A 27,990-nucleotide genomic window follows, 5' to 3' on the forward strand; every position below is an offset into this window, starting at 1 on the left:
CACCCAACCCTGCGAGATTACGGGTGGATTGTAGGGCGTAGCGTCGCGCGGTGCGTGTGTCTGCGGATCGACACCCACCCAACCCTGCGAGATTACGGGTGGATTGTAGGGCGTAGAGTCGCGCGGTGCGTGTGTCTGCGGATCGACACCCACCCAACCCTGCGAGATTACGGGTGGATTGTAGATATATAGAATCTATAGATTGCGGCGCGTAATATTCATGGCGACGTGACGTCAAATAGTCATTGATGTCTTTTATTTCCGTGCGCGGAGTGTTGGTGGTGAATAAAATAGCCACATATGTTGTTATCGTATAAAAATGTATTTAATAAATAACATCTAACAATGAAATAAATAGGGCTTGTAGCTCGTCTTTATGCACTTATGTATGTATCACGGAGCTGGCGCGAATATTTGCGGAGCAGGCAGAGATAAAAAATATGAGGGGAATGTTTGCGGTTTTTGAAGCTCACTCGTGTTATATATGTATATATACGGGATAATCCAAAATTCATGCACGTGTCTTTGATAACGAGTTATTATTGGTACTAATTTGGAAAGTATAAATAATTTGGAGTCCATTTTTCCTTAAACTGGGTTTAGGAGCAAATAATTTCTAAGTTATTAATTATTATTAACTATAAGAAACTTTTGTTAAAGATTTTTGATAAAGAAAAGTCGGTTTCAAAGTTGGTAAAAGGAGTTCGCTATATAGAGTATTGACGCAAATCGTGAATTATTTGTCGTTCATCTGTTTCTTCGATTGTGGAAGAAAGTTAAGGAATCGACAGGAATCTGTCCAGGTCGAGTGATAACGATTTAGGACTTCTCAGAGTCTGAACCCACTTTAATGCTGACTCAGCATAATACGTATACACCACGCATAAAGACGAGTTTAAACATTGATACGCATAAATGCAACATCGGGCACTGGTCGTGCACCGAGAAGCAGTGTTTTGCCGCAGACAATTCCGTGTAGAATTCTATTTCGAAATTTAAATAACTTGAGACTCAAGTTGGTGTACTTGTCTCTTCATTCTTTTCCTTTTCTTCCTCTCTCTTTCTTTGCCTTTACCGTGTAGTAGAAGTTTGCTCGGTATAAGTTGCTGCTTATGCAAGTGTTACTTCTTGCGCTAATGGAAAACATGAAATATAACGGATACAGAAGAGAACGGGGCGTCTCGTTATTATTCAGAAATCGATATAGCCTTCTGACATTCAAGTACGGTTACATCTGCGATTGTGTTACTTAATTGAGTTTCATACGCTATATCTCGAGGGGAAATAAATTAGGTTTTCTTTGTACATTTATACAGAATGGCATACGGTGCCGCTCGCGTAATTACGCGAGAACGTGAGATGACGATTGCGGCCCAGCTTCTCAAACTCCGGTGATGCTGTGCAGCCAGGGCTTGAAGTAAGTCGTCCTCATGTACACACCCGGTAGATACGGGGCCGCACATTTAATGCCGTGAGAAACGGTCCCGACTAGGAACCATCTGCCGTCTGGTCGTTCCATCACTAGCGGGCCACCACTGTCACCCTGAGGAAAATCATTAACTGTTGGCTATAATTGTTTGTGCAACACCTATTTTCGATATTAACGTTGCGGGATGCCAGATATTTATTGCAGCATCGGTGGCAAACAAAAGTTGAACAAAAATTAATCGCCAAAGTATTGAAGATCTTTTTTTAAAACAAAAAAGAAATATTCCGCAACAAAATAATGATAAAAACGAACAAAATTTAAAAATAAAAAGTAGATAAATATTATTAAGAATGCTGATATGAATATTCCATCTGCGATCGATAGAGCAATTGCTACTTAGCGTAGGATTAAAATGTAGTGCTGATAAGGGCGTTTGATATTTCTCTCCAGAATGAAAAATAAGACCTACAATAGGATACAATAGGATAATGAGTAGATTACAAATGATAATACTGATATACTGATATATTAAAGCTTCGCACGTGCAACCGACAAAGTAATCATATTATTTGCCGTAAGGCAAAGATCAAAGAGCTACCGCTAACAGCTGGAACAGTTAATAGAGCTAATGGAATACGATAGGGAGCAACTTATCCGATTACCTCGCAAGAATCCTTCTGGCCATTAGCGTATCCCGCACAGAGGAAGCTATCCAAAATCAATTTCGCATGATCGGCGGTTTGGAACATCTCCTGGCAAACCGAGTTCTCCATTATAGGCACTTGGACCTCCTGCAGCACCGACGGCACACCACCATCTGTCGAATGTAACGATACCGTTAGTGGAACCTTGACGGCGAATTGACGGCGTGAAAAGAAAGTCACAATAGAACCGCGAATAGAATTCGGGCGCGTAGGAGGCTGCGCGAGAGTCATCGTGAAAGTTGTTACTCTGCTCTCGTCACGGTAACTCGTCCCATTTCGTACTTTCTAGTCTTGCGGGAAATTTACCGCATGAATGACATACACAAAAGCGCTCGCAATTTATAAATTGGGTGAACGAAAATCGATACTCACTGTATTTAAGCCGGCCCCAGCCAGTGACCGTCGCCATTCGGCCGGTGAAGTCGATGCCGTCCTCCGGCATACAGATCGGGACGATGTGCTCGTCAAACTGCACCGGTGACTCCAGCTCCAGCAGTGCTAGGTCATTCTCGAATGTCGCTGGATCGTAGCCGCGGTTCACGATGACACGGCGAACGTTTTTCGTTATGCTGCGCTTCGGCTCTAATTCACCCGAAATGTCGAATTCGCCGAACACCGCGACCAAGGAAGCTAGAAATCTGCAAACGATAGAATAATGCGATATTTGCATTTTTTTTTATTTGACATTAGTTTCTACAAAGTATCCTGTTATTTGATTCAATACCGTTCCGGTTAAGAAATTGATAAAAATTGAAATCACAAGTCTAAATATTAAATCTTTATATTTTCATATTCTTTACGAAGCCAAAATAATAATAGGAGTTGAAAATTATTGCTTTAGAGAGAAAGAAGAAGAAGAAGAGAGAGAGAGAGAGAGAGAGAGAGAGAGAGAGAGAGATTTATATAGAGTTAATAATATGCTATAAACATAAATAAATAATTTAGATTTTATTACCTTCGGTGAAACTTAAAATATATTTTTATAACTTACCCCGGTTGACAATGGGCTGCTGTCATCACATATTTATCAGTGATAAGTACACCTCCGCATTTATTCTTCGTGAACAAGCCGAGCCAGGTCGCCTCGCGAACCAAGACCTGCCATGGCCATTCTCCAAACTGCGCGCCTTTTCCGCCGACTATTTTTCCCGATCTCGAGACCAATGGTCTCACGCCGCATTCTGTTATCGCAATAAGTGTTATGTTGACCGTAATAACAGTCGTGACGATTGCGACTAATAATACTTATTTTCGTAAAGGATTTGAAACAGAGTTATATAAGGTTTAGTGAAAAAGTAGAAAAGAAACGTGATTCCGATTTAGATGTTCGGATTTTTTATTTGTAGAAGTTTTTACAAGGACTTTGCAAACTTTTCGACTGCTCACTTACGAGTCCGAAAGTCTGGCGCGGCATCCGTTTCTGCAACGCTGCTTTCAGTCGCGTTCAGACTCTGTTCTTCCAGTGGAATCGCTTGCGTGCTGCTGGACGGCGTAGTCGTGGGTCTCCTGGTCGGTTTCGGACGTCTCGTCGTTACTTGGGGCCTTTTCGTCGTGACGTTCTGCGATGCGTTTGGTTTAGGTCTCGGAGTGGTCACTTTAGTGGGACGCGCTGGCTTCTCGGACGTCGGTGGTTTCTGAGTGGGACGAGTAGGCCTTCTCGTTGTCGCGGATGGTCTCTTCGTCGTCGCCGACGATGACGGCGACAACGGTCTAGTTGTGGGCTTTCGCGTAGGTCTTTTTGTCGTAGTGTTTCCACTGGTCGGTCTTCTCGTTACGGTAGAAGATGTTGTTGGAGTCTCTACGGTGCTATTTCGAGTGTAGACCACTTCTTGTAAATTCTAAAGAAATACGAAGAATCGGGAAAGAAGAACAAATTACACAAACTCCAATATGTGTTAGAAATAAAATGTTTATCTCAAATTGTCGCTTTTTATATTATTCGAGCAAAAATAATGCATAAAATGTGTAAAAACTTTCAAAAGCAAAAAGAGAATGAAGAGATTCAAGAATAACAACCTCTCAACGTTCTAGTTGAGTATAAAAGTAATGAGACGCTAATGTAAACTGTGTTTACATCCACTCGTGACGCTCAACGCACTGAAAGTTAAGTTTTGTTCGTGTAAAACTCAAAGCAATCTAAAACTTCGTCAAAGAGCGCGGAGCGTAAAACTCTAGCTGGTAAAAATAAATTATCTTGTTACCTGGAAGGTACCCTGCAGCGATTGGACGAGATTTTCAACGAAAGCGTCCACCTTGTTCGTCAGCACATCGTCCTCGACGAATGTGGGCGTCGGTATATCGTGTTCGCTGATCAACTCGATATCCGGGTAGCCGGTGTTGTTATATGTCTCGACGATTGTCGGCTTCTCTTGTTGCGAGACCGGCATAGAGATGTTGAGATTCGGATTTCGCACTGGCGGGAAGTTGATGAGGTCGTCCGGCGCCGCAGTCTCATCATCATAAAATGCAGCGGTGGTAGCTTCGTTTACGGTATCCTTGAATATAAGACTGTTAATCGGTGTCAGATTATTGTTCGACCAAGTGACGCCGGACGTCGCCGGTTTCAGATTGAACGCCGGCTTGCTCGACCACGATGAGACTGTGGTCCAGATTACGGGCCTCTTCGTGCTCGGCCGAATTTTCGTGTTTGAGGTTTCTGCCGCGATCGCCTCGGTGCTGACATCGACTATCGGTTTCGCGCTGGTGCCGTCCTTTAGGTTAACGCTAATATAGCTAGTGGAGACCACGTTGTTGTTGGCGACGTTGGAAATGACGGTGCTGATGTTGTGAGTTATGGTAGTAGACACGCTGGGCTTCTTGGTGATTAACGTAGGTCTAACGGGAGTGGTTTTAATCGAAATTGGAGCGGGCTTGGTGGTTGTAGCCGAAGGCTTTCTCGTGATAGGTTTCTGAGTAATTTGCGTGGTGTAGCTCGTTCCAAGCGGGCCGAGGACTATCACCGTTGGCGCCGGAGGGTTTGTCGTAGGTCGGTTGTTGATGAAACTGCTGCTGGAAGCGCCGGAGTAGGTTTGCGTGGATGGCCGTGAACCGTATGAGCCGCTCGAGGTCGGACGATGCGATGTGTAAGTCGTCTCGGTGGGTACGAGCTCGTAGTTGTAGTACGTCGAGGAAGGTTTGGGCTGCAGGGAACCAGGTTTATAAAAACTGTACGGGAAAGTCGACGATACGGGCGTTGTAGGTCGATAATTCGAGGAACTGACTTTGACGTGGGTGGGCTTCGAGGTCTCGTCGATACTCACCCAGGCCTGAACCGGCGAAGAATTTGGAACCGGTAGAGTCACCGATACGTCCGAGTTCGGCGTAGTGTCGTTTAAGATAGAGATTATGTGATTAATGGCAATCTCCTCTTTATCGAGAACATCATCCTTCTTCTTGTTGCCCGATGGTAGATCGTATATAATGGTCGGTACCTTCACCAGATCATCTTCGATACTCGAAGAGGTCATTGGCGTAGTAACTTCGACTTTCATTGAATCCGTCGCCATTTTCGTAGACATTTTCTTCTCGATTGTGTTCGTCTTCTCGATTGTGCTTGTCGATGGCGTGCTAGGTAAATCGTTCGTAAGCTTCTGTACATTGGTGTACAGCTGAGTCACCACGGGCATATTTGTTATCACGGGTGTCGATTTGGGAGCTTGCGACGTGGACGTTAACTCCATCGTGGAAGGCTGCTCCGAGAATTTGATCCATATACTTCCATCTTGCACGTCCTCATCGATCGGCATTTCAGTGGAGGAAGGTCGGAAGATCTCCGGATTGTTGATCTCCTCGAGCAGCGTGCCGTTCTCATTCAATAATATCGTCTCTGGATCGCTGTGATTGTTTTGGCTCAGTCCTTGCGAGAACAATGCCGGAAGCTGATCGACTGGATCTGCTATTTGCAGAATCTGATTGGGATTTAACAACGTAGTGATCGGATTCGCTGCCGGTGGATGATCTTGATGATCTTGGATATCGTTATTAGAATCTGAATGCGTCAACAATCCAGGCAATCTCAAGTCATCGATGATGTCTTGCTGACCCAGAAGAACCGGGAAGTCCTGGGCCAAGTGACTTACGTCCGCCTGTTGGGGCAATTGTGTCTTTTCGGCATTGTTCGTTGTATCGGACGACGATAGTGTCGACGAAGAGCCTTGATTCGAACTAGAGATCTTCGTGTATATCGTTTCGCCGCCGCTCGAGACATTCGGCTTATCGCCGGTCGGCGACGTGCCGGTTTTCGTTGTCTCGCCACTCGGCGGTACCGACATGCCAACCGGCGTACCGTCTGGATTCAGCAGAATAGGTATGTCAGGTACGTGGTCGATCTGATGCAGATTGAGAAGCGCCTCGGTACCGGGCGAATCATTGCCTCCGTTCGTCGAGCTCTTCGGCGGTAATTGGCAGCACGCACCGAAGAGGAAGCCGTCCATGCAGGCGCCGACGACCTCGCCGTTACGCCTTGTGCATTCGTAATTAAACATGCATATCGCCGGCTCGCTCGACTTGATGCGCGACGGCAACGACGGCCGGCACGCCTTCGGTACTATCGTGTAGCCGCCAAACAGCTTTCTGCCTAAAAGATAATTAGTAAGATTAATGCTAATTGTAAGATTTACGATTTTCCTCTTTGTTTCGTGTAGAATTAATTTGAAATTCGAGAAAAGATTAAAAAATTAAAAAGCGTATTTTATATAAAGAGATTACACGAGATATTTTTATACATTTGACCGCTTATTTTACGTGCATATACATAATATTAGAAAATTTTCGCAATTTCTGAAGCAGTATTAAAAAGAGATAATTTTTATAAAATAAATTATTATTGTAGCGTGTTGTGAAGAAGAGGCACCCAAAGTCCGCTCCGTTTGGTATTTGGGTTGTGGAAGAGTACCGCGTTCACGTAGCTCGAGACACTGCCCCAAATTTCGGTTTACCCTTGAAGAGAAATCGAATATCGGATCGAGGATTTATTGGTTGCGATATGCAACCCGTAGTACAGACGTTAAATAACTAAGTTTTAGCGTCGGCCAAAAATATATGGACGTCGTTTATCATGCAACGTTTCCGTTTTAGCCACCGATGTTGCAATAGAACGACCGAGGCAAGAAGAGTATAAATAGATATCGCGTATAGACATTGATTCGTTTAAGAAAGGAGAACGAAAGGAAGGTTATTTCTTAAAAAAAAAAAAAAAGGTATTTGCCTTCTTTCGTTAATCCCCATAATATATAGATTTGATGATAACATCTTTCCTCTTGCTTGTCTCGTTACTCTTTAGCACGCGAGAGAAAATATGAATCAGCGTCAATATTGAGTTAATATCGGGATACGGCGAGAAAACGTCGGTTACAAGATGCACGCCTGCTTGGGCGTGTGTTGTGTTTGCACATACGCGGCTATCTTTTCCGGTTATGCTTAGCTGACCAAAGCATAGACGAGCAGGCATGTAGGCTCCGCCGCACGTGCCTTCTATAACACGCTTGCACACTGCCGATATATGATGACCTACTCCGCGATCCGTCCGCGATGCTTGTCTGGATACTCGCGGCTGGCGTTCCAGATTTTTGCTATGCGCCGACTCTCGCGTCTCCACCTCATATTTATCAGTCTCGGTATGCTGCATTCGCTCGCCGTTTCCAAACAGCACGTATCCCAAAGAACACAAACGCCTAAAACTCGTCATAGAGTCGTCTGAAAGACGTCCTACATTTCTCGAATATCTTCTAAGATATCCTCTAGGCGTACATCCTCTCTCGGACTTTTGCGTTGTCATATGAGGAAATTATATAAAATAAATATTAATGCGATAAATATAAAAAGTAATGAAAATAATATATATATAAAATAACAATACGAAATAAAAATTTTGAGCTCTCTATTTGCTAAACAAGGATACGAAAATAATATGTAATGACGATATCAATTAAGTTATGCAGAATGAGAAAGTTTGAGTTCTTTCTCTAATTAGGAACTTGAAAAATTAAATTCATTATTTCTACATGCCAAGACTTTGATACGCAAATATGTTCTCGCGCAAAAATTTGCATATTTTTTGCGGCGTCTGTCACGATTGCGAGCTACTTAACTTTCTTTTCTACGCGACGCGGAAAAGAGGAAAGGACAATTTGCAATTTAGATTAGCCGCGGGATTGTGTGCATAACGTCGCGAAATACGGGTTGACTACGTGATCCGCGGAAACGCGATTATGTCCATTCTGGAGCACGTAAGGCGCGTCAGTGAATACTCTGAGCATTCTTTATGAAGATAAAGTATAACAAAACGCATGTTGCTTGAATAATCATCGCGAGACGTGACGTAATAGCGAGCATTAAACGTTCGTTGTCGATATTATGTATAATAGAAGTTCGCTTAAATCGGGAGAGTTTTGCATTAAATATGCGCGATACTCAAAAGCTTCGTAGCGAATTATTAAGCTTTGTGAATTATTTATGCGAATTAAATCGAATGCATCGCGTTGCTGCGCGAGCATTTTCTAAGATCCACACTATGCCGTGCAGGTTTATCCAGAAATTATGCCTTATAGAAAAAAAGGGAGTATTAATGTAGTCAGTTTATTGATCTCGATTAATAGCCGGATTGCGAGAAAATATACACCTTAGAAAATATTAAAGTGTTAAACGAGTATATAAAGATGCGCGCTATAAAGATGATGATACATAATTACTTGTGAGGTATGTGTTGCGTTTAATCTTCCATTTATTCTACCATAGCGTACCACAACTATATAGAATATATGTTGAGGACAATATATATGTCGGGGACAAATAGTAGCAATAATTAACCTGTTACGGTTAAACTTTGTAGCTCCTGCATGCATTTTCTACGCGTATTTCCGCGTCGTACAACGCGTATTTGGAAATAGATAAGATAAAAGCAGTTAGAATAACACAGGTATCATTAATATAGGTATACATATAAGTTGATACTATTAAAAAGTTTGTTCTTTTATATTATTTATATCTATGTGAATTTTCTACGATGACTTGAAGTCTGACAGTAATTACTAATAATTGATATAATTAAGCTCGACAATCGTTATGAGCGTTCCAAATAAATAAATAGGTATTTAGTATTTATTATCCTCTCCATATTCTAAGATTACATTTTGTGCATTTATCGATAAATAATTCGAGGAATTTTTATTTCAATTTCTTCATTAAATCTGTCATTCTTATAATTATCTTAAGTTTTGCTTATTAAATTTTATAAGCACTATTTATGTGTCAGATGCTCAATAAGAAAGCGTTTCGACTTTTGATAGATCTCATATAGATTGATATGACAGATTGAAAGTACAGCGAGTAGGAATTTCACGCGCTGCGAGAAATGTCATCCATTTTCATAAATTGTTATAGAGCTGTAAATATTACCGCGAATGTCGCACGAGCCACAAACTCTCTTGACACAAATCAACGCGCGAAAGTGGAGAAAGGTGAATTTCTGATATATAGGGCAAAGTCATTGCACGTACGCTAATGAGCATTAAAATGCAGTTGCACGTTTGATATATACAGGCTTGTAAGAATAATTTCGAACCGGGAGAGAGCGTCTTTCGGACGTGCGACGTTGAAAACCTGACGTATTAGATGACATTCCAAAATTCGCCGTCAATAAAGAAGAGTGTCCTAGAATCATCGTCTCTCTTTTCAATTGCGTTTAATGCGAAGCTTGAAGTCAATCTTTTTCTTGCCAGTAGTCTCGTATGGAGAATTATCGTCTCACTTTTTAAAAAATTTCCAATATTAAATACGTTAACATTTAAATTATAATTTAATTTCTATTAAATTTAAATTTTATTTAACTTACTTTAGTTATATTAATTAAAACGATATATTTGTTTATAGGTTTAAGTTCGAGGTTTCAGTTTCCAAAATTGTTTATTATACATATATTAAATAATTATGTTTAATAATGTGATATCACAGTCGTTAAAATAACTGCCACGTTTTGAGGTTTATTCTTCATAAATATATCGATAACATGTATAATTAAGTGAATATAGAATAAGTTCTATATTCATAGAACAAACAATTTTATTTCTATGAATATAGAATACTTATATGGCTGAAACGATATTGCTTCGACAACGTGTGCCGCTTGAAAGCCGTATCTCTTAAAATTTTCATATATATTTCACACAAACAGACTCAAAGAAACATCTCTCTCGCGGCTTTCGAGATAACGCGCGAGGCTCTTGTAAATAGGATGTGTCAATATTTGCCGTGCCAAAAATTCGTAAAAACGCGACACGTTAAAACGTGAAACAGTGACGCGCGGCTTTTCTCCGACGACCCTTGACCTTCCTCTCACGCTCGCCGGAAGGGACCGAAAGCGGCGTACATACGTGAGACATCGATATTCGCGCAGCTCGGCATAAAATCGAATTTCACCTCGTCTGCACGCTCAACGCGCGACCGGAATAAATGGCATATAGCGAAAAGCTTCCTTCTCGGCTCCACCTCTCTGTTGTTGATTTTGCTCAAAGAAAGATGGAAAGTAGAATTTGGTGTCAGTAATGACCGCCGACTTTAACGTATCATTTTGTATACGAGCCACGTTGCATGTTAATGAGAATGCAATATGCGAGAACGATTTGTAAAAGTAGAAAATCCGAGTTTGCCTCGTTTTCGCGTTACTCGCGCATTCATTATCTTTTAACGTAGTAAAGGAAAAAGATTTACCATGCGGAAAAAGATGTGTTTGAAAAATTATGCAAGTTATGTAGGTTACCTTATCTTTGCGTTAAGCAGATTACCATTTTAATTTTAATTTTTTAACTTAGTATGGAAGAGAAAGATACGTTGATAAAATTTGTTCGTCAAGTTAGGAAATGTTTAAATCTAGCCATATTTTTTAAAGTGAACATACGAATGCAAATGATATTCGCCGTAATTACCTTCATTTCGAGGCGTCCAAGCGTGAGAAAAGACGCATGTGAGAGTAAGGAAGATGAACAGCAGACAGACACCTTTCTCAGCAACCATCTATAATGAAAAAATATTTTTCGAAAATATACTTATTAAAGAAAGGACATATACAATTCGTTTTGAAAAATTTAGTCGTATCAAGCGATTAAACAGATTTAAAATTAAAAAATTCTTATCAAACTTAAAGATAGTTCTGCTTTAAGACAACGTTAATTTATTTATAAAGGCGGCCCTTGGCACCAGCTCAACGACGATCTTAAAGTATTCTTTAGTTTTAAACATGACTTTGAGACATAAGATGTGACGCAAAAGATATGCGCTTATATCCACAAGAAAAAGCAGATGTAAGTTACCATTTTCTTTGCAGGTACAAACTTGCTTATCCTATCCATTAAACGTGCATTATGTTTCTCAGCTAGAAAATTTCTCCTCTCTTAGGATGACATAAATGAATTCAAGTACAAAATAAGTGACAGATAGCATTTTTATACAGAAGATATTTATTTGACCATTTATATCACTTTTCCCTTTTCAAGTATCAAGCAATTTATGAAGATAATATCTAATGCCGAATAGAAACAGTCTTAGGTTTAATCGTTCAGCATGATCGTTTGGCAGTCATAATTTTTCAGATCTGATTACCAGATCTACATATCGGTACATATATTTGTCCCTCGTAACGGTACAAGGATATCAGGCTCTCGCACGTATGCTAAAAAAAAACTGGTAGTCGTAAGATGACTCCCATCGCGTATTCTCTCAATTGATTTTATTTTGCGGAATGCTAATATTTTACAGCAATTTATATGCATTAAATAACATTTATTATTAAATCATTTATACCAATCTATTTTCCAAAACTCAAAAGGTTGAAGGGAATAATATTATAGATAACGTAGATAATTATCATTCACACAAAATGAATATTGATTACAATACTAAAACCGACGATAATGAAGCGTGCAATATTACGTCAAATGGAATTGTAAATTAGAATAATATTAAATTTAATTTAATAATAATGAATATATAACATTTGAAAACGAATATCACATATTTATCTTCAAATATATATTCGTGCCAATTTTGTTGAAAATTATTTTAAAATATTTTCATTGCGAGATAAAATATGATTTATTCTCGGTTCGTGTAGCGTGCTATTTTAAATTATAGTTATTGATTCACGAATAGACGAATCCAATGTAATGCTGATAATGTAATGCTCACAATGGATGAATATACAAAGGGTTAACCAATATTTCACAAACATGGATCAATGCTCCTTCTATATCGTAGGTGTATGCTTGCACACACAAAAAAAAAAAACGCAAGCAGTATATGTATATAACTATGAGTAGCTCTATTAATAATTTTTGCAAGAAGCAAAAGGTCAAAAAAGGTTTACGGACGCCATTATAGTTTATAAAAATATAAATTTGTAGCTAATTTAATCTGGGAACAATAAGGATAAAAATAGAATTAACCGGCATTGAACGAGATAAAGGTAATTCGTATTGCCAAAATTTTTAACGGAACAAAGACCGTGTCTTTCAGTTCGTTTTGCCCCAAGTTCATATTCGAAGATCCCTCGAAATCTTACAAGATGGTATATACGCGCATCTTTCACATGCGAGTCGTCAAACGTATGAGGAGCAAATGGACCTATGTATCTCTTCCTTCTCGGAGAGGTTCACGTTTGCTCACAAGCAAACACGGGCGCGCGCGTACGTGCGAGACGACGGGGATCCGCTGCATGCGTGTATCTGCAAAATCCCGTTACAGTCAGTCACACAGGCCCGATGTACGATAGCCGCGGACGAGGCGGAGGAACGGGAACGAGGTATCGGAGGAACCTGAAGGTAAAGTCGATGGAGATCTTCGGCGAAGAGTATAGAGGCCTTGATGGGCGAGACGAGGAGAAGAACGGAGGAGACGATGAGAAGCAAGGATACGAGCGTCGGGCGAGTCGCTTTAACGCAGGTTCACCATCAAGACACTGGTGACCCAGTTACCAATTCGCCGACATTCTGTCCCATTCCCACTGCGGTCTTGTTAGCCCATTATAAAGTCCAGTGTGCAACGTGTATACAGATTATCCTCATTCATTTATGTCAAGTTAGCAGTGAACTTGCAATATATATATCTGCGGATTTAGGATTTGGAATTTCTATCCAGTTTTTGGAATTCCAAATTTTTCAACAAATTTCAAATATATCTCAAACTTTAAAAATAGCTAATGGATCAAAAAGAGACGCGACGACATCAAAACTGACGTTTATTAAGCTCGGTGGGGATAAATTGTAACGACGGGGATTTTACATAGCGATTGCTTAGCCAAATGATGGTTTTGACATAAGCTATGGTAATGATTTCGTCTACATATGGCCCGGTCGTGCCGCTCTGATTTTTAATGCGATCCGTTAAAGTGAACTGTTGTTCCACACAGGCATGATGAGAGTTGATATGACTATTAATATTCGCGCCTGTTAACCTAAAAACTACGTAACATCCGGTCGATTTATACGACGTCGATTAAATGTACCATGATTATGCTAATTTCGTTAAATACTGGACAATTATGTTAATTACATTAAACATACAGGAGTTGTATTATGCGACTCGCATTCGCATTTTAAATTATGCCGTTTAATTCGCTTCGATAAAATACATATCTGAAATAAATATTTTGAAACAAATTATTTACGTTAAAAATTTAATGAAACATTTTACGACACGATAATTTTATCAATCGAGAGAAAATTATAAAGATAATAATATACACTCTATTTTACTTTTACACATAAAATTAAGGTATTAAGAACGTTTACAACGCAAAAACGATCGTAATAAATTATAAGTAATGACTATATTAACATAATCCATAATCCATAATATATGAGATACTCTATTTAACTATTATGTTATTAAGCGTAAGGTTAAACACACACTTCATCATGCACAGCTACCTTGATTCAGGGTCGATTGAATGATGATAACGTTGGTATATCGCGTAATAGTTGCACGTTACGCGAGTTACATCGTGAGAACGTTACACGTTACGCTGTTAACACACAAGTGCGATCCTTTCGTACGCCCTACGTACGGCCGTGAATACGCGGAAGTCACTTTCGTTGTAAGTGTTTCGTTTTCGCGTAACATTTTCCGGTCGTTGTCGGCGATTATACCAATCATCTCGAGAATTCAACGCATTTACTCCCAATAGCTTCCTCGCTTCCTGGCTTCACTTTTAGTCTCATCTTTTTTTTTATACTATATACAGTATTGTTAGTTATACGCGCATATACACATGATATATATTTTTATTATTTATGTAAAATGTATGTACATAAAATACACATATACATAAGATTTCTCGTCGCTCACGTCCGCGTTTTCGTTGCTACGTTTATTGATCGCCGACAGCGCAAAACCGCGACGTTGCATTCCCGCGAACATTACTTTCTGGGCTATCTGTTGCGGCGATCAATGGTAAACGAGTCCTCTCTCGGCATGCTTTACTGCCGGCAGAGGTGTACACGGGTGAATCGGAAAAATGTTCGCGGGAAAACACGGCACAGGATCTCATGTTCGCCGCGAGAGTCCTACACGCTCGTCACACAGATCCTCGCCGAGAGGATTCTTCGCCAACCTCGACCTCCGGCGAGGCGCGAGTCAACAGAATCGAAAATTCTTCCGCGTTCATTGGCCGTCCGTCAATGCCGAGCTGTATCGTGAATGCGTACGGTGCCGTGCATATGCCGCGAGATATACACATGTACAGAACCTCGGAGAAAGCTTAGTTTGATGTGATTGGATCTTGATTATTGGATCTGGGTGACCCGATTGCCTCGACGGGGGCTTCCTCGTCCTCGACAACCTGTCGTGAAGATCCTCAACGATTGATGTTACTATTAACGATCGATCATATGTGCGTGGGTGATTGATGACGTTGAAACGTCCATTAAAGCGTTAATTTAACGTTAAAGGTCACGGCGCGGCGAAGAGAAGAAAGATCCATAACCCTTATTTCAGCTTATTATAACTTTATTAATATAATTGGAGATCTTTATAATACCGTTAGCGTTTTTTGAACTTTGTCTTGAAAGAAATTTTACAAATAAAAGATTTTTTTTCTCACGAGCTAAAGAAAGATTTGGACACGATTCAACCTCGTTTCCGCGATTTGTTTTTCGCGAATAAACACGATTTGAATTAATTCAACAGATCGGAACATCTTTGGCCTCTATTTTCTCTCCGCGAGTGCAAGCACGAGCGTCAATTATCGAGACGGTGGTGATTAGCTAAATAATCTGAGAAAGTAGGGAACCCGTGCCATTCGAATGGAACACAGAAGTCCGCGAAATGACCGCGCGAAACTAGACCTAGGACGAAGATGCAGACGGTCGCTGCTTTCACTCGATCGTTTAAGACAATTCGAGCGCGATCGTTCGTGCAAAACCGACCGATTCCTTCTGTGCTCGTTTCAACACGGAAGGCTCAATATCCGACCGCTTCGTACGAAACATCGAAAGTGATTGCCGATATTGTACGTTAACGTGCTAACATCGATAGCACGAAAAGCCGCGTAATCGTTTGCGGTTTAATCGGTGCGCGATTTTGTTATAAAGAGACTTTTTATTTCAAGGTAGAAGGTCTGTTTTTAATAGAATTTTTATATATTTAAATTTTAATTAATAAACCAGTGGTTTTACGGGTTAAAATTAGTTCATCTGCTTGTATATGTATATAATCTCACGATTCATAACTTTTAAAGCGTAATTTTATAAATGTAATTTTTTACCAGATTTACTGCGTTAATTTCTATGCTAATTATAGAGTCTATTAAAATCAAAGAGTTTGAAATGTTTTGTAGGTATATGAAAGCCGTGAAGAGATGTTAAGATATCCAAGTAGGAGAATCGTAATTTATGTATTTAAAAAAATTAGTGGGTTAATTTAATTCTTTTTCCACATATCTGCATTAGGAAAAAATTTCTGTTTGCGTATGGATTAACTTCAAAAAACGCCACGTATTACGAATGCAAATTTTTTTTCTGCGAATTCACCGGTAAAAGGCATAGAAGCGTTAAATACGCGAATGAGTCTACATAATTGGAAAGAGTGACGACGAACTGTCGAAGCCTCGACAACCGTTACGACCCGTCACTACATATCTAACTCAGGTATACATCGAACGTGCGTAAAAGATGTACGCGTTAGACACTGCTAAGGGTCAAGGTGAGGAATTTTTTTTCCTGCAGTCAAAGAGCATCTCGTCAGCGAGAGAATCGTGGGACCTTTTAAGAGTGAAAATATCTCAATCGATTTATTAATTTCACAAAACATTCGTCTATGATTTCTTTATGATCTCTTTTCTTAGATTTCGCGCGCGTGTGTGGAGCCCTTAGTTAAATTAAGAGTATTCATATATAACAAAGAATAAAAGAGGACAGTAAAAAGGACGCGTGAAGAATATAATAAGGTGGAGAAGTAAAAAGAACGTTGACGTCCTTTACTTAATTATTCTAACAACTTGGTGATTTTTTTGCCGAGCATAACTGTGTTTACGGCGTACGCCAGGCTTAAGATTCGCCAGCTTTATGCGTGACCGTTGCTGTGTACACGCGCGCGAAACTGGCAACGTAAAACTGGAAGCGTAATTCGCGCGGTGCTGACTTCTCGTGACTCAGGTGTGTGCGTTTCACGGTCAGGTGCATCTCACCGCGCGTCTCGTCTGCCGGTGAACGAGGGCAGGTCCGCGCGGCATGCCATGCCAGGTCGCCGATACCTGTTACTTGCGTCATCGATTTGTGTGCCGCAGCTCTTCCTGGCAACTTTCGGCGTCTAGCTCGTGCAGACGCGTCGTGTCGGTCGCGCGCACGTTTAATGACGCGTGGACGAAGGATACGGGAGGGAAAGAAGCTACAAGACGAGAGATCGAAATACCACGATGCAACGGGGCATGCCGAATGGTCTTCCACGTTGTGTATCGGAATGCGTCGTTTTAACATCGAAAACCCGGCTTTCTCCCGTTTCTACGGTCAAATTACTATCCGCGTGATTACGCTGATTTACGCGCGATCCTGATGGTTTTGGCAGACAGTTCAATCCCTGGCGCCGATTTTATTGCCTCGCGTTAAACTTTCTCCCACGAAAACAAATTTTTCGTAAACTGATGAGACAAATGCCGAATCATATTTTTTAAATATACATCATAAGTTTAATTCAATTTTATGAATGATTTTGCGATGACACGTTTATGTCACATTTCAATTTTAGAACAGGTGGATCGATTAACGTAGTATTGAATTGTTATATTGCTAACAATATTAATTAAAATTGATTTTTTTATTTAATAAAGCTGATTGTTATATGATAATCAACTATTATCAGAAATTTACCTACATGTATTCTACATATACATGATGCAGTTAAAAAATTACTGTGAGTGAACAAAAAGATTAAAAAAAAAATAATTTGAGAGTGTTAAAAAGTTGATACATATATTTAATGCATATGAAACAAAACCAGAAACGTGAATTATTCCATTAAGAAATTCAATATTGGATTCAAATTTTAATTATTGTATAAAATATGCGATTTAAATATTTAAAAAAACCTAAGATGATCTTTTACTCATTAATTTTTTCAAGAGACACCCGTGTTGCACATGTCTCCTTCTTTTTCTTTCTCATTTCCTAATGATTTATATATTATTAGAGATTCAATGTAATTTACATTCTGCTAAATACAGAAATTCGTTAAAAGCTCCCGAGTCGAGTAATGCATCACGAAGATGGAGTAATTCCTCGAGTTGGCACACGAGGGAAATTATCTCGTGCTCGTTACACCAGCCGCACCATCGATCAAACAACCCCTTAAGGGCTGAGCCACTTACCGTGCAGCGCATTAACCTTGGGTGCAACCGAGAGGGCACGTTAAGCGCGTCTCATAACGTCGATTTAATTCCGGCAGACGACGGGTCCGCTCTTCCGGTCTGCTTCCGCGCGAGAGAGGAAACGCGACCTTGCCCTTGTCGTGGTCGGATCGTCCCTTCTGCGTGCCTTCCCGTTCGAGAGAGATCACTGATCCCTCCGATCACTTCTTCACTGAACTTGCTTTCGTCTTGCAAGTCGATTCGTCGGCATGAATCGCGCGCTACGCCTGCGATCGAATTTCGAACCGGTGCACCGACCTCGCGTGTTTCGAGTCTCTCTTATCGCGCGCGTTGCACTCGTCGATCGTCAGCCCATAGGCGGCATCGGCGAAACCAGGACTCGTTCTCGCGGGACTAGCTATACCGAAACCGATCGCACTTGGAAATCTTCTCTGTGACTCTTACGCGCTCGCACCAATCTATACCGCGCGATCGTCCATCCGGCTAGCAAACGGGATGGTACCTGTCTGGCCGTCGTACCTTGTGCCACGGCATGTGTTGCTGGAGTCGCATGGCTAAGTCATAAGCGGCGCCTTCGACGAAGATCGGTGGTGGTGGCCGGTCCGATGGTGGAAGTCGTTTATGGTGGTGGCAACGCAACGTTCGACGGAAGCCCGGATCAGTGAAGAAGGGGGGGGGACCGTTTCATGGAGTACAGAAGTCGTCGAATGCGAGAGGGACTCGCGGAGGGGGAGGGCCATCGGGGAGAAAGACAGAGAGAGGGAACCAGGAGAAACCAAAGTGGGTCAGTGGCCAGGTCACGTGGAGAAGAACGGGGCCCAACGTGCAGGACGGCGACACACTGTCCTACTCATCCACCGGTCGCTCTTGGCCGCTCCAGGTTCTGTCTGTCCATTCAGGAAACCATTCGCTTCGCGATACCATCGTGAAAATGAGATGCGATCCTACTCGCTACTCTTCCCGGAGAAGAGAAGGAAATCTTCGATGGAAAAGCCAAATAAGAGCGCGATGACAGCGTATAGTCAGCTGATAACGTCGCGACAAGGCTGCGCAGTTCATCAACCGTGCTGTTCTGTGCTGCGTTAACATTTGTACTGACATTTACGATTCTCAAAAAATTGTTGCTTTACAACAAGGGCAGCAAATTGAGAAAATGAATTGAAATTGAGCAATTTAGACAATACCGTTTTTAAAGACAAATGTCGCTAAAAAGATGGTTACATAATATCACTATTCGATGCCGTGCGTGGAAACTTATTCTACAAGTGCTCGCTTGCAGAAACAATTAAATAAGTTTCATGCCTCTAGGGTTCGTTTTATAGAAAATACGTTTCTAACGGTGGAGTTAGAATTCTAGTTGTAACATTTGTTCTTGTCTCTCGCGAAATGATAATCGTTAAGATATCGCTTATGCAAAATGCTCCAGACTTCCCGCATCTCGTTTCTCGCATCTCATCTAATTATTTTTCAACGAAAATTATGGGCGACAGTCTTTGCGACAAGTAATCGTCCATCTGATATTTCTATAATAATATCAGTAAAAGGGACTTTATGTATTTTAATTTAAAAAAGGGAGCAATGTGATATATATTGCTTTTGAGAGTGGTCTGAAAAAGATAAACGAGTTTTCCTTATTACATTTAAAAAAGTTCCAGAGCACTTTGTCTTCGTCGTAACAGCAATTAATTTCTTTATTAAGAAGATATAGAGCAAAGAAGCAAGTCATAATGTAAACACAATTTTTTCTGGCGTATTACAATGTTATTAGCGGTTTTAAGTAAGTAATTAATACATCGGTAACATCCGTAATCCATGTCGCATATATTATAAAACAGTTTTAAAAGAGATTTGTTACATTATTTTGTTATAAATGTCAAATCTTTTTAATGTATATTTTATCTCTCAAAAGAGTCAGTTTTAAGAATTTATGAAAATCGGATTATTCCAAATTCCATTCTAAACCGCATAAAAAACTATTTTCTGAAGTGCTCAACTTAAGTTTTTGGCAGAAAAATAACTCTTTGTCATGCATGCGTGTCTAAAACTAATCTTAAAAATGTAGCAATTAATTTTCCGCCTCCTTGCAACCAACAGTTTAATATCTCTGCAATTTTTCTCTTTGTACGCACGCAGAGATCTCACATCAGCGGCTAATAATAAACGTCCAATTTCCGGTGTCTGCGCGTCTTTGGTTTCTCTCACCGAGTAAGTGTTCCTACTTCCAGATACAAGAGGATAATTACAATAGAGTGCTGTAACGAGTTGTATTACGCGATAAATACAACTCGCATAGCGCGTCTGTCGTCTGCTTGATATATAAAGTTCTGTCCTACTAATGATATTATCTCATTACCGTTAATGACATACACTTAACGGAATGCGGATTATTGGATGAAAATCCTGAATATATGTGTGTATGCGCATAATATATATATATACAATATATATACTTTCATACGTATATCATCGCAGTAAAATGGTTATTAATTAACGCATCAATTATATCGTGTATCAGAAATCATATATTTCCTATTTTTAATCAAAGTAACTTTCGCAAGTATATTCGCGGAAAGGATGAGAGAAAATATGACATTCAGGCCGGAGAGTAGTCTGAAGTACATTTTTATCACACTTCGCAATATCGGGAAAAGTATGAAACTCGCGTATGTACATACATCAAGAGACACGGCAGTGTCTCGCGCCAATCTTTATTACCGTGATAATGGTGCCGCGAACTGATGCACGCGGAAATTGCAATATTGCCTGATTCCGATTACTTTCGAGCTTTCAGCGTGCGCATACACCGCGCGAAGCCGACGACATAATGCGATGAGATCACAATGCCAGCAAATTTGCATTGCTAAAGCTATGTTTTGTGTCGTCAAATATTTATCGAGTAATAAATCTAAAAAGGTAGAGAGGAGAGGACAGATTGTATACCATTTAACGAGAACATATATAATGTTTAATTTTTTATTTAATATAATTTTAATAATATATATTACTGTAATAAATCTATATTCTATATATATAAAAGTGTTTAATAATTCCAAAACGACAAATTATATGTATATTATTTGTCGTTTTGGAATTATTAAACTCTTCCATATGTGCACGCGCGTATTGCGACAAAATAGCTATTGATTTTACATTATATAATACAATATTATATAATGGGTTATATTAAATAATTAATGGATTAATTAATTACCTCGTGTATCAGAAATCGTCTTTCTAAATTTTTATATTATTTTCAAATGTACACATTGTTCCGCTGTTTATTGAAATATTCCACTTGCAAAGGAAATAGGTTACTCGTAATCCTATTTGTGTAATCGGAGCGAGACGAAACGTTCGACAAGGTACGCCACAGCTTTCGCGGATAGCAATTCGCTACTTGGAATTTTAATTAACATACTGTAGCTGAATTTCACTTCATTTCAGAATCAGATCGTCGTGGCCGTGTCGATTTTATGTTTAATTTATGACTAATACCTATGTCGGATCTTATTTTTTACACACGCGCGATTATATTATTATTTATATATTGTATAATTTAGAATAATAAAGAAGTGAGAATAATTTATTATATATAGCAATTAATAAACTGAATATCTATTTGAAGTTTTTTGCTATCATCCAAAATTTTTAAAAGATTCTTAGGAGCTAAAATATTTTTCATAAATATAAATTAATAGTTATTAATAATGTCGCTTATAAAATATATCTGTGCGTTGTGCATCAAAAGCATATAAATTGATACATTAATATCTATTTAGTTTTTAATGATGTTTTGAAAACACATATTACCATAACATTAACAGCATTCATAAATGTTTATTTACACCCTCATCAAATATTTTATCTTCAGCATAATTGAACGCCGTTATCAATATTACAGTCCTGATAAGTATTAGATGATAGCCGTAGCTAGATCCTAATAGAATTTGATTAGAGTTCACTGTAGGAAATATAATTAATAGAAATCAACAATATTTCAAAGCAATGACAACGCGCCGCACCGTCATCGTGGACGCGCATCAATAATTGACGATTGTATCCTATAATTCGTACGAGATGGTGAAACCACGAAACCATTTGCTTCCCGTATAATCATGGTGAAATTATGACGAGTCTCGAAGAATCCATGTATGGCTCTCTCAAACGCAGCCTTGCAACGCAGGAATGCGTAATTGATAACGGTCTCGGTTCTCATAGCTCTTTCACTTCAGGTACTGTTTTGTATTAATGCCCGGCCATGCATTCGAATAATATCGCGAAGCCCAACTTCCTCACGTTGTCATTGAACTTATTTTTCGTTCGAAATGACGTTGCAAACTTCATAATTTTTCAAATAACTTTGCAGACAGTCGAAATTTGGAAAACATCGTACATAAGATTAAAAAGAGTAAAGTACAATACGTATATAATCGATCTGCTAATAGTTTCAAAATAACTTTGAAATACAGTATTATACAACAATCGATCCTTAGTATTTTTATATTGATTATGTTTTACTTAAGTTTTATTATTATAATATTTATAATGAAATAAAAAGATCCTATATAAAAATAGTGTGAGCTTGATCCAAGTTTGCGATAAAATATATTACAAAAGGCAAGGTTCCATATTTTATTTTCATGTATAAATATAAAGTTTTTGTATCAAAAAGTGCTTGTTTACTTCAGTGCTCCAAATCGCACTGACTGAAGTAAATACGCCAAGTTTTACAATTTTTTTTTCTCTTTCTCTCCACACACATACATGTTTTACACCATTTCAATATGTTTAATATTGAACAAATCTTAATATTAATTTTATTATAGTTAAGCACTTATTTGCATCTAAAATTGTAAAATTAGGGTTAATCTTGATATTAATATCGATTACCAAAATACAATAATTGCGTGTATGCGAAACGAAACGATCACGCGATCATCATTTTTCAATTAAGGCAATTTTGGGAACAAAACTTTACGATCACGCAACGTTCCCGGGTGTGTGATAGGCCCAAACGGTACTTTCGTTTCACTCGGTGACTTTCGACTGTGAGAGAATTCCAGAGAGATGACATCTCATCTAGCGTTCCTCTTCACGCATACGGAAATAATCTCGAAGACCAGCGCGCGCGAGATCCCATCGAATAATCATTATCATCGAAATCAACTTCCGTCTAAGAAGGCTAAGAATACGCCTTCTTAGAGAATATACGAGAAGTTCAGTCCTTGATCGTGAACGTGATTGATTCGAAGTAGGTCAGGACCTGTATCTTTTGGTGCCCCGTGCCGTCGACGACTGAATGGAATCTCATTTATATCACAGGCACACAGGTGCGCCAAACGAGTGCCTCGTTACGGCATGTTTTATCTGCATAGGATACACGGTAAATTACCGGGCTTTGAGGTTTTTCATTTCCTTGTCCGTTAACGCTAGTATTAACGCGCATAGTAAACATACATTAATTAGCTCAACTACGTTAGCCAAGTTTGGGCAGACGCATACGATTAATCTTTAATGCCTAACGTTATGCATTACTGACGCGAGTTATTAACGATCAATTTGTTATAATTGATCCGTCGGCTAGTGAAACTACGAATTATCGAGTGATTCTCGCCGGCCGATGTGGACGATTCTTTTCTCTCCATAACGTGACGCATGCTGCAAGATCGAGCACACAAGCATTGACCGTGATCGTGACTTTCGGTAAGTGGGTTAAGGCCCGTGGCCTTAACTCTGTATAAATGTATTTTATAGAACCGAAAAGAAATGTAGAAAGTAACACGACGTAACGTTTATTATCGCTGAAACTCGATGCCTTCATCGCACCTCGTATGCAGCATACGAGGATGTAACAATGGCAATGAAACGGGGTACATGAGCCGCGCATTATATTAACTTTGCCTTTCTGGTAATTTACATGATAACGAGATACCGATGGTGCCAGTTCGAAGCACTAATAGATTCGAATCCGCTATTGTGTCCTATAAATTATTATACCTCAGCTGGCGTGCATCAGTTATGCGCTGATTAATAACGCTATAAATTATAGCGGACGCTTTAGTAAAGTATACTCGAATTTATTTATTATCTAATCTGCATCTCGAAGTCATGTATGGCCACGATCTCACGATCATTTTCGGTAAATATGAGATATAGCACGTCTAGTGGAAAAAAAGCTCCTACAAGATATGCTATTTTCCAATTACAAATGACAGGCTGTGTGATAGATGCCATATAATTTTAACAAGACACCCTCGCTCTTCTAGTTACTCGAGTGTCCAAGTTAATTCGCGGTTTATACGCGGACTCGAATGACAAGTTTCTCAGTAGAAAATTGTCCTGAGAAGAGGCATCGAAAGCCGCTAGTTTCTGAACGGCTATCAGCGAAATATCCGGAAAAAGACTATATACACCGCCGACATAAATCCCAATTAAACCGCCTCACACGCGCCGGTCAGAGACACCTGTAACCGATCCGACCAGATCCGAGCTACGATATAAGCTACAAGTGCGACGGGAGGTGGTATTCTCTTGGCGGTAGAGCTACTACATGCCGCGCGCACGACACCTCGCAACGCCATAAATTCCCGGCGATCGTTACAGCGCCTAATCCCAGGGAAGGATCCGAAACATTTGGGTCGCGACGCCATGACCAGAGAGGGGAAACAATCGATGATCATGACCCAGGACACGGTTGGAAAACTGGGTCAGGATTGCTCCGTGCCCTTTCACATGACGTGATCGTTTATTTTTCTTCGCACAGATTGCTCGCGGCAGATTCTCATAAACGGGCCAAAAGTTCCGCGTTTTTCTTTCTTATACATGTCACTATTTTTATAATTTACATTTCTTCTCTAGACTCTTCTATAGCTTTTTCCCGTGAAAAGCCGAAAGAAATGCGTCCTCTCACATTATTTTTACTTACTTATCGCTTATCACCTAGCAATCGTCTTTTATCGGCTACTAAAATTCATTTTTAAATCGAGACACTCTCTGAGGCACTTAAAGCTCATCAGGACTCATCAACAATGAGAAGAACAAGGAATTAAACATAGAGATAATTCATAGTCGCATCTTACTTTGAAATAAAATGCAATTATGAATTCTTTCTATATTTCATTCCTTGTTCCTTATTTCTTTCATTGTGCATGGACCCCTCATAAGTTATCGCTTCGAAGTCGTGTTGCTTTAAAAAGTTCGAAAGTCGCTTTTTCGACGTTTTCGATGAATATCATCGAATTTTCGAGCGTCATCCCGGACGCATACCACGTCGTCAAATCCTCGCGACGTCATCGAGAATCCCACCAAGGTCAGACCGTGACCCTGCGCCACGGCTACGCCAGGTCGCGCTGATCCTGAAGAAAATCCGTTGATCGATCACACGGCACAGCGGCACAGCGGCGCAGCGACGTCGTAGCGCCGACGCACTTCGCGCTCCCAGGCGCCCGCTATCTCGCTGGTGCCATCGGCAAGCACCACGACCAGAAGCAATCGTCCGTTTCCCGCAACCTTTGCTATTTTTACACGGCGGATTGGTCACCCGTGATCACGCTAGTCGCCACGCGCGGCTCAAATCACCGTTAGGCCGATCGAAAATTTACTTTCTTCTCTTTAGACAAGAAGCAAATTTATGAGGTTTTAATCTGAGATTCTTAAAGCACATTTTCGTCCATCTACACGTATCTTTTATTTTTATAGGCATTTACAGAATGCGATTAGAATTTAATAATATCTTACAGATTGTTTCTTACAATTAGTCACAATCGCGTATCTTTTTTTTCGTGTTAATGTGCTAATTTAATTTGATTTTTTTCAATAATCATTAAATATAAAAATACCATATTACCAATAATTTTTTATGAACTATAGAGTCTTATATGTGATAAAAAGTGTACGATAAACGCACATAAAGATCAGTAAAGTGCTATGATGGAACGGTTACGTTTCCTGTAATTTTTTTCTCGAAATATGCAGGTCATCATCTTAATCTCGAGTCAGAATTGAGCCGCGATGCCTTTTTTTTAGTTTGACGAGAAATTGAGAGCGGTGCGACGAGCAATGATAAGGTGCAACTTATGATTACTCGGTGTCGAGGAAACATATATACTTTCAAGTAAATAACATGATTGCGCGATTAGCGGAGTTCCTTTTAATTTGTTGCGAGTCTTTGAAAAAACTCGTGACAACGCACTTCACTGTTACACTTCAGTGTTCCGTTCCCAGCCGCTTTATTCCATGTGGCTAATTTTCATTTTTGCAACAACAGGTAATTTACATTTTTCCTTCTGAGTTTCTGTTTGCGATACCGGTGTTACTTACGACGTTGTAATTAACCTACGAGGTTGTGTTGAGCCACCGTCAATGGTAAATTGCAAATTTTTCACGCTTTACATTTTAAAAATACACAAAACTGGTACCAAATTATACCCGTAAAGTCAGTATTATACGTACAATATTCATATTAAAAGTTTCAGTATAAGAAATTAAAATGGACAAACTAATGATCAATAAAATACAATAAAAAATTTTTCTCTGTACTAATTTCATTAATTACATTATATCGTAAAATAAGGAAAATTATGGATTAAGAAACCTAGGCTATTTCTTCTCGATATATCCGAGTTATAGCTGTCTATACACATATTTTTAATACCGCGATCGAATACCGCTGTATATCCCGATCAGCGAGATGTCGACGTCGCTATCAATCGGCAGGCTCGAATACAACTTTTACGTACGTCTCACAGTAAATCTGCAGCATGAGAGACGCACGCGAGAGAGGCGAGATCCCCGCGAATGTAAATCCGTGTGTCTCAGACTTACCCGTTGTCCCGATTAGGGGAATAAAACCTCTCGACTTACGACAGCGCGGCGTTATTATTCCTTGTCGATTTGCATCGACGACGCGACGCGACGCGTCGGGTGAAGGTCGACGTGACGGTTTGCCGACAGGTACACGCGGCATAAAAGTACACCGGCAGTTTCGTGACTGCATAAGGAAAAGGCGGAGTATAGCTGTGTATACGTGTATGTGTGTGGCTTTCTCCAAAGCCACTTAACCCGATCCAGTAACATCCATCCACCGGGCCCGTCACGCCTGTGACATTTTCAGTAGTTCAACATCGGCCATAATAATCGGGGAAAATCTCGCGTTCGCCCTCGTGCGTCAGATAATTACCTTCCGATCGTCGAGTGCTAAGTGAGACTCTGTATTGCAACATTATCTCGACCCCCGACAATGTTGATAAGCATTGTTTGACCTCGTCTAATGACGCAGTACTAATATTAATTTATGTACAATAATGTACTAATATTAATATGTATATGCAAAAAGCTCCTTTAATTTATTCATCACGGTATTTCCGAATAAATTCACCGATAAATTTGTAGGAATATAGCCTGTAGTATGTTATTATATTAACGAGCGATAACGTTTCTTGTGAAGATTCTAAAAGAGATTTCAAGTACCCATGTAATTATAACAAGTATCTTTTATCACAAGTTTGAAAGATGTTTAACGTATCCAAAATTAAAAGTAACAAAGTAAGATGAAGATAAGTTCGAAGAGCTTTTCAAGAACGTTGTAGTTTAGTAACACCCGGAGATAATCCCGGAGATTCCTTATTTTTTAAAGCAAGTTTGTTAATGCCAAGTTTAATTATTACAGACATTGACCTATTTTCAGATATTTCTTCAATTTTTCAATGCCAATATCAAACGCTTATCTAATAGATTCGAAGCTATTCACCAGTTTAGGTTGTGTTGTGTGACTAGGCATATCTGGCGATATCAGTGCGCGTTAGTTAATTCAGTAATCATAATAATTTACTTATTTTTCGTGTAGAACCAATAATTAGGAGCATTAAAGCCGGAAGTGACAAGTATATAGATGAAATGAAGGCAGCATTCCGGAAGCTCCGAATCTAAAAAGGATATGAGAGAGCGTGGAGAGAAAAGTAATAAGTGTAGATTGATAAACGCGGAACACTCATCATTGCGAGTAAAAA

The 27,990-nt window shown here is 39.7% G+C and overlaps 1 protein-coding gene across 2 annotated transcripts; it reads right to left on the reverse strand.

Annotated features, from left to right (window-relative positions):
* Window positions 1-349: 349 nt before the first annotated feature.
* Window positions 350-22,447, reverse strand: Flz (transmembrane serine protease filzig). 2 transcript variants are annotated; one of them, XM_071783454.1, is made up of 9 exons: window positions 17,984-22,446; window positions 11,055-11,142; window positions 5,394-6,709; window positions 4,335-5,273; window positions 3,524-3,971; window positions 3,125-3,314; window positions 2,506-2,771; window positions 2,092-2,246; window positions 350-1,543 (listed from the first exon to the last, which is right to left on the reverse strand). In XM_071783454.1, exons 1-9 carry the CDS (start codon window positions 17,993-17,995, stop codon window positions 1,382-1,384), a joined length of 3,576 nt encoding a protein of 1,191 aa, XP_071639555.1. In that variant the 5' UTR covers window positions 17,996-22,446; the 3' UTR covers window positions 350-1,381. The 2 variants fall into 2 exon arrangements, with proteins under 2 accessions (XP_071639555.1, XP_071639554.1); XM_071783453.1 differs by having other exon boundaries at window positions 4,335-6,709; window positions 17,984-22,447.
* Between the last annotated feature and the right edge of the window lie 5,543 nt (window positions 22,448-27,990).

This window comes from Temnothorax longispinosus, chromosome 7, assembly GCF_030848805.1.
Source record: "Temnothorax longispinosus isolate EJ_2023e chromosome 7, Tlon_JGU_v1, whole genome shotgun sequence".
In the NCBI taxonomy this organism is placed as follows: Eukaryota; Metazoa; Arthropoda; class Insecta; order Hymenoptera; family Formicidae; genus Temnothorax; species Temnothorax longispinosus.

Excerpts from the sequence above, each read along its gene's own strand:
- Flz (XM_071783453.1), bottom strand. Across the intron at positions 3,972-4,334 it reads CGCTGCAGGGTACCTTCCAG|AATTTACAAGAAGTGGTCTA; the intron begins GTAACAAGATAA and ends GTATTTCTTTAG. Across the intron at positions 2,772-3,124 it reads GCAGCCCATTGTCAACCGGG|ATTTCTAGCTTCCTTGGTCG; the intron begins GTAAGTTATAAA and ends TATCGTTTGCAG.